At 38.7% G+C, this 12,376-nt stretch overlaps 1 protein-coding gene across 4 annotated transcripts in view; it reads left to right on the top strand.

The window, feature by feature from the left end:
- Window positions 1–9,550, top strand: part of NKTR (natural killer cell triggering receptor) — a 56,740-nt gene extending 47,190 nt beyond the window's left edge. For all 4 annotated transcript variants that reach the window (XM_019508065.1, XM_019508066.1, XM_019508067.1 and 1 more), the window contains 6 exons: window positions 1,045–1,190; window positions 1,945–4,890; window positions 5,170–5,265; window positions 5,596–5,655; window positions 6,747–6,851; window positions 8,637–9,550. In XM_019508065.1, the coding sequence (XP_019363610.1) occupies window positions 1,045–1,190; window positions 1,945–4,890; window positions 5,170–5,265; window positions 5,596–5,655; window positions 6,747–6,851; window positions 8,637–8,715 (3,432 nt within the window). In that variant the 3' untranslated portion in view covers window positions 8,716–9,550. The remainder of the gene's footprint in view (window positions 1–1,044; window positions 1,191–1,944; window positions 4,891–5,169; window positions 5,266–5,595; window positions 5,656–6,746; window positions 6,852–8,636) is intronic.
- The last annotated feature ends 2,826 nt before the right edge of the window (window positions 9,551–12,376 follow it).

Genomic DNA, 12,376 nt, shown 5'->3' with positions numbered 1-12,376 from the left:
CTGTTTTCTCTGTGAATCTCTAAGTGCTCCAAGTTGTGGTGCCTTCCACCCTGGTACCAGTTGTCTTGTTAGTACTGACTCCATATCTAAGCAATAAACAGTGTTGATTGAGCTACCTGTGCACCTGATGCTAGAGTCCTTTCCTGAAAAATTAAGAGCCTATAAATACCAGTTTTGGAGTCTTTCAAGACTATCCCCATTGTCCTACCTGACACAGAACAGGTGTTGGCTGTTGTATCCAGAACCATCTTTGATGCATTTTGCAGCTTGGATGCTTTCCTGTTGGCATCCACCAAAAGTCGTTTAGGTGAGCTGCAGAACTCTTTGCTCCAAAGCAGGAAGCTTTCAGTAAGAGGGACTAAAGCTAAATGGAAGAAGTTTTCTATTGGGGCATTTTATTGCCAGTTTCCATTTAACATCACCAGTTTCAACACTATAGATTATTTGCTAGCCCTAAAACAAACTGGGTTTTTCATTAATTCCATAATGATCTGTTCTTAGTATCAGTATCGGCATATTGAATTTCTATCCATGACCACCATCCCCACCTCCTCCTCTATGTTGAAGAGCCCCACTCTCTCACAGGAACTCAATACAATATTAAAAGCGTTGTTGGGTCCACATCCTTAAACACTTACCAACCTGCTTTATATACCACTGGTACGTTAAAAAGGCAGTCTTCATACAGCTGCTACGTTGTCTCAAAGGATAGGCTTCTCCTGACAAGTTCTGTTTGTACACTGTATTTTATGTTCAGGGTCACTCTTAGATCTCGTCCCAAATATCTTATTTCTGAGTTCCATATAAACCAATCCATTCATCTCCCAATTTTCAACTCTGGGTAATGGGGGAGTCTTTAATGTCATACGTGTTGAAAAGTCAGGTCCTCTTTTATGCTGACAGGATAAAAAAGGACTGTAGAATGCCATTTCTTTCCTTGCCTGTATTAAGACCTCCTGGATGACTTTCACATTGGTTTTCTGGGACAGGATAGTTGTTGTGTACTGTCTGCCTTTATTTTAATTCTGCTGTTTGTTCTTCAAGCGATACCACACCCCACCTCGATCGCGCTCCTGTTCTGAGTCTGACAATGATGAGAGCAGTGAAACCCCTCCTCATTGGAAAGAAGAAATGCAAAGATTAAGAACATACAGAGAACCCAGCGGAGAGAAATGGAGTAAAGGAGACAAGTAAGTTCTTTGCTGCAAATTTCAAATGGTTAAGTCTCTTGTGCAAGAACTTTCTTGCATTCATTTTCTTCGCAGCTTCAGTGTGATTGAGTAGTTCATCTGGAAGGATGTTTTCTGTTGGCATACTTAGTTCAGGATCACACCACCATATTTTCTTGAATACCACACACCTTTTTTTCCCCCAAGAATCAGCTGCTGGAAAACAGCTGCTGGTGCATGTGTTAAGTGATGAAATACAGCCCTGGGGCACCCTCGCACTGCTAGTGGAGAGTCAGTAACAGTATCTGCAGGAGGAGCATCTGCCTTGAGGGAAGTGGGGAGGGAAAGTAACCCTGCACATGCTGAACAGGGGCAGTGCAGTAACCATGTGGGACCAACAACTAGGGAGCTCTTGGCAAGGATTACAGATAAACACAGCAAGTCTAATATTAGGTCCAGAACAAAATTTAATGATCACATTTTTTAAAAATTGCTAAGGTATTTTTAAAGTTTATAAATGTTTGTCAGAAGCAGCTCTCTCGAAGTTCCGGTAACGTACTAACTGTAATACGAATTTCATTCCATGTTCTGATGGTCTAATAATCTCATTCCGTGTTCTGCATTTAAGTATCTGGTTTCTGAATAATAACAAAAAAGTTGTATTAGTCAAGGACTAAAATTGTATTTGTTTTGTTCCTTCCTGTTAATCTATTTTTAAGATTGTTTGCTAAAGAAACATAAATAAACCCTAACTTTGTTTCAACCTTTTTTTAAGGTTGAGTGATCCTTGTACAAGCAGATGGGATGAAAGAAGCGTGTCCCAGAGATCAAGATCTTGGTCGCATAATGGCTATTCTGATCTTAGTACTGTAAGATATACCAACTATCACAAAAAGCACCGAAAAGAGAAAAAGAAGGCAAAACACAAAAAGAAGTCCAAGAAGCAAAAACATTTCAGGAAACATAAACAAACTAAAAAAAAGAAACCTTCACTCTCATCGGAGGTAGAATCCTCTCGTTCTTCTACCAGGAAGGCGAAGTTGTCTTGTGATAATGAGAGGAAGTCACGCTCTTCCTCATCTTCTAGACGCTCATCTAGAAGAGACTGGTCTAAATCTGACAAAGATGACCAGAGTTCATCAACTTTATCAAGCAGAGATTCCCGATCGTACTACAGGTCCAGGTCTAGATCCAGATCTAGATCCAGATCCAGATCATATTCCCGAAGAAGTTCTAGGTCAAGAACAGCATCTAAATCATCGCGATCTCGAAGCAGATCAAGATCTAGCTCTAAATCCAGGCACCGGAAGACTGTGTCCAATTCATCACGGAATACTGTAGTGCGGTTAAATGAAAATAAGCCAAACAAGACTGAACCTGTAAGAACAGCAATACCACAGAGTGATAAAGTTGTAGTAGCCCCAGTTGTAACTGAAAGCCTTCCAGTTATACCCTTAAGTGACAGTCCTCCACCTTCGAGATGGAAACCCGGACAGAAGCCCTGGAAGCCATCTTATGAGCGAATTCAGGAAATGAAAGCTAAAACAACCCATTTAGTGCCTCCACAAAGTAGTTACAACTTAGTAAATATTAAGGAAGCTAATACTACTTCCTCCTACCATAAGCAACGTAAGAGTTCAGATAGTGAGCGAAGTGGCTATTCAAAGTATCATAGTGACAGAAGTTCAGATAGTTGGCCAAGATCAAGGAGCAGATCTTCTCGAAGTAGATCCTATTCTAGATCGTATACAAGATCGAGAAGTCCGTCTAGTTCAAGAACAAGGTCTCGGTCAACTGGCAGATCCCAGTCAATAAATAAATATCGCAGTGACCAGTCAGGTTACAGTGGGTCTTCCTCATATTACTCCCTTAGTGATGAAGATCGAGGCAGAAGCAAAAGAAAATCTGAGTCAAGTGAACAAAACTTCCAGTTGCTTAAGAAAAGGCAAAAAAGTAGCTCTGAAAGTACTCTTCCGTACAAAAGCTCTAAAAACTATGACGAGTTGTCTCAAGGGCGAAAAGGAAGTGAGAGTAGGTCATCTTCAGACTTTTCTACAGACAGTGAGCATTCTGTTAGAGTCCAGACGGCCCAAGAAAAAGAAGGCCATTTTCAGTCAGAAGGAGAGAATCCAAAACAGGATAAAAATAATCTGACTTCCGACAGAGCTGAGGAAAAAGCTAAGAGTGAGTGGGATAGTGCCCGTTCCAAAACGAAAACCTTCAAGGAGAAATCTTCAGAACGGCCTAGAAGTGGTGCAAAGACCAGGAGAAAAACCTATTCAGGCAGCAAATGGGACTCTGAATCAAATTCAGAAAGAGAAGAGACTCGAAATGGTCGAGATGAGTCTAGGCCTTCATCTAGTAAAGAGGAAGGTGAGGCTTCCTCAGGATCAGATACGGAAGTTGGTCCTGTCAAAAGCAGGGTGAAAACTAAAGGAAATTCTTCAGAAGGGTTTCTGGATTCGGATCATACTTGGAAGACGAGCAAACGGCAGTCCTCCTCTTCAGAGTCTGAGAGTTCCCACTCTAGCTCAGCAAATATTAGAGGAAAGACCAAAAAACACAAGCACGCATCCAAAAAGACTCTGAAGAAGTCACATTCCAGAAAAGCCAAAGAAAAATCAAAGGGGAAAAAAGAAAAGAAGCGTAAGGTTCAAAAACAAAAGGAAGCGTTTCACTGGCAGCCTCCGCTGGAGTTTGGTGAGGAGGAAGAGGAGGATGTGAATGAGCAGCCAGTTACCAGGGATGAAAAGGAAAAGCAAGTTGCCAAGGACATTACAGATAAGAGTCAACAAGCTTGTGAAAACAGTGACCTGTGCCAAGATAAAAATGAAAATGATGAAAAGTCTTGTGGAGCCGAAAACCTTGCAAGTAAAAATGTTGCTTGCAGCTCATCGTCGGACCATAGTTACCTTAGTAAAGAAGACGGTGAAAAGAGCACTTCAGCTGCAACTTCAAATCCAGACATAAATGCGACCGCTCCAAACAACAATCTTAAAAATGCTGAAGTAGGTAACCAGAATGGGTCAGAAGATGTCTTACAAACAGATGACAACATGGAGATTTGTACTCCAGATCGTAACTCTCCTGGGAAGGTAGTTGTGAACATCTTGTCTCCTGTCAACCTGAATGCTAAGCCTCAGACTTTGGATACTAGCGTGAGCAAAGATTTACAAACTGAGAGCCCAGAACCAAGTACTGCCAAACAAGGGAATGTTAGGGAATTGATCAACCTGAAAGAAAAAAGAGAAATAGGAAAACAAGATAGTAATTCTGTCACTATGCCCATTGCTGTGGAAAATGCTGTGAAAACTGAAATAGGTGAAAGCACACAAAGCAGTATGATAGATAACAAATGGAAACCTCTGCAAGGTGTAAGCAATCTACAGTCTGCTACTAATAATAGTGCTGTAGAAGTTAAAAGCGCTGCTTCGGCACCTGAGTCTAAACCGCAAGGCTTAAGAATAGAAATAAAAAGTAAAAATAAAATCCGGCCTGGATCTCTGTTTGATGAAGTTAGAAAAACAGCACGACTAAATCGAAGGCCAAGAAACCAAGAAAGCTCAAGTGAAGAACAGTCTCCAAGTAGAGATGACAACAGCGAGTCCAGGAGTCTGAGTAGGTCACGAAGTAAATCTGAATCTAAATCCAGACATAGAACAAGATCTCTATCCTACAGTCATTCAAGAAGTCGATCACGGAGTTCCACGTACTCTTATAGGTAATACATTTGCTGTGCAATTTTTTTCATAAACTGCCATTCTATTTTAAAAGATACAAAAGAAATGTTTAAGATAAAGTTTCTTGTGGTGTGTGATTTTTTTTTTTTTTTCCCCCCCCTCATAGTTGCATGCTAATAGAAATTAAATTTCTCTGAACTGGCTTTTATGGAATAAAACAGATTTGCAAAATAAATCTTCATGTTAATTCCCATTTTTGTACATCTCCCTTTTAGTTCGCATGTTACTAAATCCCATTTAAAATTGTTCTTTAATTTTAGGTCTCGAAGCTATACAAGAAGTCGAAGCAGGGGATGGTACAGTAGGGATCGGTCAAGAAGTCGGAGTAGGTCGTACCACAGTTACAAGAGTCGGAGGTAAGTTTCTGTGATGAAGGTGATGCCCAGAAGTGCATATTACCGCAAATTGTAGTAAATGAGGCATAGTAAATCAAAGTAGCTTAATGTTGGATCCAGGGTTGAGATGTATCAATGTAACTGCATTCTCTGAGCACTCTACTTGAAATGTCTGTGGAGCGTAAGAATAGAAATAATCTTCAGGACTGCATATTCCTGGAGAATAACTCTGAAAACATGTCAGGCAGCTTCAACTAAAAACACCAAGCAAATTGTGTGAATTTTTTTTCCTAATTCAGCATTTGGTTCCAATTTAATGATTAAAATGTCTTTCCTGTTTCATTCTGACAGTCGAACCTACAGTAGAAGTCGATCCAGAAGCAGTTCTTATGATCGTCACAGTCGATCCAGGTAGGGATTATGGTTCTATAACTAATACCAATGGCAAACTCTTCTTACTAGGTGCATCTATGTGTGCAGTTAGGGCAATGCAATGAACGTGGACATGGTTCTGTCAGCTGCTCTCTGGCTCAGTGTTTACACGTGCTCCCAGGACCACAGCATGTTGAGCCAGGGTGGAGCAGCCCTGGGCTGGCAGGGGGCCCAGAGGGTCATCCCTGGGCTCTGGGTGGCAGCATCAGGCAATGGAGGGTCTGGCTGAAGTACAAGAGTGCTACAGTGCAGGGCTCGCCAGCAGGCAGCACCCGTACTGTAGTGCCCTTATGCCCCAGCCAGCCCATCACAGTCCACACACGCATTTGAGCACACATAATTACTCTGCAATAGGATAGTACTTCCCCAATAGCCCATGTGTAGACTGTGACACTTTACTGCAAAGCTAATTAATCGGCTTCGCAGTAAAGCACGTGTAGGTGCACCCAAAATAAGTAAATGTATTAAGACAGTGCCTTTCAAATTTATAACTTGTGTGGTATTTTTGAAAAGTAGTCAAATAAAAGAGAACTTGACTGCCTGAAATTTAGTCATATTTTTTAAAAGATAAAAAAAATAAAGGCACCCAAAAATTGCAGTAAAAAAGACATAGTATTAGAACCTGAATAGAACTGAATAGAATTAGATGCCCTTTGTGTACTGCTTCCTGAGTCTGTCGGTCTGTTTTTAACCTTCTACTCCCCCATTTTTTCTTTACTTCCCATTAAAAAATAGCAAGAGAGAAATTAAGATTTTGATACAGTTGAAAGTTTAAAATTAGTTTAAAAACGCATGTAGTTTGTGGGGGTGGGGGGAGTTAAATAAATAGCTTATTTGGGTAAGCAATGCGAGGCATGTATTCCTAGTACTTTATAAAGAAAAGTACACTATTTGAAGTAAACATTTTTAATCGTTTTACCTTTCTGATAAATCCTTCAAATAATTGCCACTCAGCAATCCTTATTTCCTTTTATAAATGTCTTTACAACATATATGTCCAAGTCTAAGTTTCTTCATTTTAACCAAGACCTTTCCAAAGTCTTTAATGACTTTTTTTCTCCCTATTAAAGTAGGTCATATACCTATGATAGTTACTATAGCAGAAGTCGTAGTCGAAGTAGAAGTAAGAGGAGTGACAGCTATCGCAGATCTCGAAGCTATGACCGACGGTCCAGGTATGTAATTTTAGTAGCACAACTTCAAAACTATAGCTGTATTCATAATGAAAGTCTTTTAGTGTTTTATTGGAAGCTTAGGAGAGAGACCCTGTCCCCCCATTCCTAATACCACCATCCATATAAAATTCACTAGTATTACCAGGTTGTTTTATAGTAATACTGAGGAATCAGAAATGCATGACCAGAGTAACAGACAAAATCACTATTTCTAAAGGTAGAGGAATTTGAGAAGAGACCAAAAATATTGTACTGCTATATTCGGTCCTTTGGATGTAAGTACGTTTGTATGCATCTGTTTCTCTACCTGTGGCAGCACATATTTAAAAAAAAACATTATTTAACCATTTGAGAACTAAATGATTGTAGGATTTAAATCTGTCTGTTTGTTTTATATGTTGGTACAAGGGATTGAAAAATCACCTTTTAATGCCAAGATGCCATTGGATGGTAGATCTTTTTTAATAGATACCAGCAAAAATCTTGAGAAGAGAAATAACTGCTGACCAAAATGCCAGTGCAAATGACACTTCTTACACTCTAATTATAACTGTAGTTAAAGAGCTGTAAGTGTAATTAGTTACACTTCTACAGACACTGTGTATGTTCTTCAGAGTCCATTTGCTCTGAAAGCTTAAGTTCCTAGCATATGTTTCAAAAAGAACTCCAGTTTGTAAGGCCACTGCTATGCTGGGGTTGCTGTCTGAGTCACGTGGTCCGTGGTATAAACAGAAGATGATGGGCAGCCCTAAATATGAAGTGGAAATCCCACAGACATCAGTGGGCAGTTTACAAACATCAAGGTTGGATTGTGATCTTGGGTAGTAACAAACTTTTGGTTGTCAGTTGTTTAGTCCCTTTTGTCACATCAGTTATTGCTCAGTGGTAAAATCTGCCACTGTTTGGAACTGCACTGTTTCTAGCCTATCCATTTCCCACTCTTCTTTTCCTTTGGATTTCCACTCCCAGTTTCTAGTCTGTGGACATCACTCAAATCATTCCCCAAACCATCCATCTCTGTCATTAAGATAAGCTCTTTTATATATCAGAGTTGACACCTGAATATGATTATAATGGGATGGAGAAAGCCTGAATCTTGTTTCAGGTTAGCTGCTGCAAATCTCAGAAAGACAAATGTGGAATTAAGGTACATTCCTTTGGCATATGAACTATCTACTAAATAACTAGGACTGGAAAATTACTGCGCTCTCAAGAAAGTTTACTCTTCTAAATTCACATGTCCTTGTGTGGCTTGCGTGACATTTAAATAGGCTGCATCTTGCAGATTGCGCAGATGGTCAACACAACCAGTTCGCGAAGACAAAAAACGCACACATTTAATTTGATAAGCAAATGGTTTTTCAAAACCTTATTTTACCATTTCATGGCCCAATCCTTTAGACTCCTCTTTACTGTTTTTGAAGTGAGAAATGTGCAGGCTCACTCTATTGGAGAAACACTGCTGAAACAGCTTTAAAGGCTTATTCAAATACATCCTAGCTTGGTGAATTCAAGCAAATACATTTTATTTTTACTCTCAAAATGTAGTTGTGAGAGGTAATCCCGCCATGTTTAAATCGGTGACAGAGCTCCTACTCCTATCGTTGGGACTGGAATTTCACCCTGTAACTTTGACAGTATCTTCTGTTTTAATGAATATCCCTTTAATTGAGGGCAAAATAATCTTATTTTCAAGGCGTATTCATTGACTCAACTTTGAACTTGAAACACAAACATAGAAATCTAATTTGTAAGGCATTTCACCCTGTTTACCTTTTATTGTAGGTCTTCTGGCTCCGACAGTGAGAGTGACCGTAGTTACTCTAACAATCGAAGTCCCAGCGAAAGTAGCAGATACAGCTGAAAAAGTTTCCTTGGCAGTGTAGATTGTGTCTAATAATTATATATCCATGTTGTTAAATACCTATGATCTCTCAATGCCAGAAGTGGAAATGAAGGATGTTTACTAAGATGAGTGAAACCTACTTATTTTAACAAATGTTTCACAGAATGCATGCACATGAATGGAAATGTTGAGAACAAATTACTCAAGTTATTTTGTTTGATTTGATTTACTTTTTTATGTATTCTTCCCAGTTTTTTGTTTTTTTGTTTTTTAATCAAATTTTCTAAGCCAGGAGATGATATTTATGTAAATTTGCTGGTATTCCTTTTTGGGGTGCAGCAGCCTGTACTGTCTCAAAGTATCCTTTTGGCTCTCAGCCTGTTAATCGAAAATACATGCCGACCAACTGTACAACTGTGAAGAAAAATACTTAAAAAGGCTGCCATCTGCGTAGCTTATTAACATGCTTTTGAAAATGCTGGAGCATTAATTCATTAGTATCTTGTACATTCTCTGTTAATCAAACAGCTAGATGATAAAAACAAAGGCTGCCGCTCTGTCTTAACTCTCACCCCATTATATGTTGACATTGGAGAGGTAGAGGAAAGCGATGAGATGCACCGTGCAGACTGCACTATTGTGGCTCAGTGTGCAAAGAAAAAGATCATTCAACTTTGATTCTTCACTTGCTTAAGAACTCAGATGTTCTAAAGTGATTTTTGTGACACTTAACATATAGGTTTTCAAATAAGACCTTGCTTCTCAGCAGTGCTATTTCAAATACATGTTACTATGCATGTCACTGCATCCATCTCTGAAGTTGAACATTATACTAAACCTTTGAGTTGTATCATGAGTTCATACAAAAATACCCCAACCAAAACAGTTTGATAGAGTAAAACATTATGGCTCCTTCTGAACTCTTCGTAGAGAGAACATTGTCAAAGGTGCATCCCTCTATTGTAGAGGGATATATAGATATGGGACTATGTACTGTTAATCTGTAAAATGCCATTACTGTAAAAATACTAACGTCTAATAAAAAATGTGTACGGTACTTTGGACATTTAATACCAAAAATGAGTCCACATATCAGTGAATTGTTTGTAAGAGGTTAGTTTTTAAATTGAGGTGCATTTAATAATTCTTAATGTTCTGATTCAGTTCATTATAATTACTTGTAAATTGTTCAAGTGTTTAGGAATATGTATACTAAGGAGTGATCTTTTTATTTTTTTTGAAAACTGGGTTAATAATGGAAAAATCTGACTAACATAGCTTTAGCAATGCAACTGAGTACTGATGTATTATAGCATGCCTTACTAATTTTCTGTAATTTTTTTTTAGGTGCTTTGGTTTTTCCTCATATGTTTTGAAACTATGTTTTTTGTATCCCATCAGGAAACAAGTGCTTTGAAATGTAGAAGTTTTGTTGTAACTTTTGTTTTTCTCTTAGTTATCAACTCTCATGCTTTGATAGCATGGAAGTACTAAAAAATTAGGTTCCCAACTGAAACATGCAAAGGACTTCAATATTTTTACCTTCCGTTTCATCACATGTTGCACTCTGCGTTCTGTTTGTCACAGGCTCACTTGATATGCAAGATCCTGGGGATACCCTACAGTGGCCCAGTAGAGTTACTAACATCCAGATTTCAAATGGCTCTTAATCCCAACTTTATGTAATTAAATCCCTCTAATTAAACCCTTTTAACTCTTTGTTATAACTCAAAAAAGAGGTTATATATGCAAAATGCATAGTTTATGAATTATAGAAATAGATGTTTAATGTTAGAAAGCATTGCATTCTAGCATTTTTTTTGTGTTTACACAACCTTTTTTAATAAGGTAACAACATGCTGTACACAGCTGTGAAGTAGGTATTTTGTTGTGAACTGTACCTGATACAGCTCTGTAAGATTGCTCCCAGGCTTTGACTTACGCCGTGTTTCTGGTCAGAGTTTATCTGTAAAGCTGGGAAAATATCGTACGAGAGAGAGACTTGTACAATAACTTTTTTTTAGCATACTTTTGACTGCTGTTGTATTTAAAAGATTTTAATGGTTCACATCAGAAATTGTTAACTTTATAAAGGGAGGCACTCTGTTTTTCTATTTTTATTTTAAATATTGTATTACATTAAATTGTGTTTCTAATAGAAAATGCACCATTAAGCTGGTTTTATAATGTCTGTTTACTTATTGTAAATTTGTTTTTCTGAAGCAGCTGGTATTTGAAAATGTAAAATACACTTTTGTACATACCTGCAAACACTGATTTCTGTACATGGGGGGAAAAAAATTCTCCCTAACATTTAGAAACCTTAAATTATACATGCAATTTCTTTGTCATTCTGTTTCTCTAAAAAACTACAAGTTGTCTTTCTATTGAGGTCAGGACAAGAAAGGATTTCTCTGCAAGTCTTTGCAGCATACAAGCTTTAAGAGTTAAAGAGTTTTTAAAGTATTTTGGCGTCCGACTATAACTCTACAAGATATGTAAATGTTCATATCCTTTTTGAAAGGATGTGTTTAATAGGTAGTTATGGAAATATCTGCACCTACTCAGCTTTTTAACTAGGGTAATTTACTAAATAATCTTTCCCAAATATACATTTCCCAGATTCATTTTGTAACATAGGAAAATGCATTATTAGTTTAAATTAGCAGATTAGTCTACTGAGCTGTTAAGTCTTTTTAGATTTTCTGCTTCAGAAAAAAATGATTACACTGGAAGTGCTGGCTCTGTCGAAATGGAACCAGTACTTGTACATTGTAGAAATGAATTTTTGAGAGTGGAGGCAAGTAAGTGTGATTCTCTGTTAGCTAGATCATAGCAAAAATTAAAGCTAACCCATATTTCTGTCCTATGGGCCTTAAGATGATCTGTTTTACCAGTAAATGAAAAGCAAAGTCTATGGATTGATGCTGCTCTAAGAATAAAATCTAACTGCATATTCCCATTTGGAAAAAAAAATATCCATTTTTTAGTCCATTATTTTTTTTTTTTAATTTTTTAAAAGTTGTTTATCAAGAAAAGCTCATAGTATTTGTTTTAAAGTTCCATTTTTGAACATCAGGATGGATTGCAGATTGGCTGAAGGGTCGCACTCAGAGGGTGGTGGTGGATGGGTCATACTCGACCTGGGGGGAGGTGGGTAGCGGAGTCCCCCAGGGCTCGGTCCTGGGGCCTGCGCTGTTCAATTTCTTCATCAGCGATCTGGATGATGGGGTGGAAAGTAACCTGTTTAAATTCGCTGATGACACCAAAATTTGGGGGGAGGTGAGCACGCTAGCAGGGAGTGAGAGATTGCAGAGGGATCTGGATAGGTTACAGGGGTGGGCTAACAGGAACAGGATGCGTTTCAATACGGACAAGTGCAGGGTGCTGCACTTGGGCAGTAGGAACCAGCAGCACACTTACACAATGGGGAACTCCCTACTTGAGAGCACGGAGGCAGAAAGAGATCTTGGAGTCATTATTGACTCCAAGATGAACATGGGCCGACAATGCGAGGTCATGGTTGGCAGGGCTAACCGGACCTTGTCGTGCATCCACAGGTGCATCTCCAGTAGAGCCAAGGAGGTGATCCTCCCCCTCTACGCGACGCTGGTCAGGCCACAGCTGGAGTATTGTGTCCAGTTCTGTGCGCCCCATTTCAAGAGGGATGTGGACAACA

This window comes from Gavialis gangeticus, unplaced genomic scaffold (genome assembly GCF_001723915.1).
Source record: "Gavialis gangeticus isolate Ggan-Ray unplaced genomic scaffold, GavGan_comp1, whole genome shotgun sequence".
Taxonomy (NCBI): Eukaryota; Metazoa; Chordata; order Crocodylia; family Gavialidae; genus Gavialis; species Gavialis gangeticus.
Note: the sequence above shows the minus strand (reverse complement) of the source record. Positions and strands in the feature narration are given on the sequence as shown.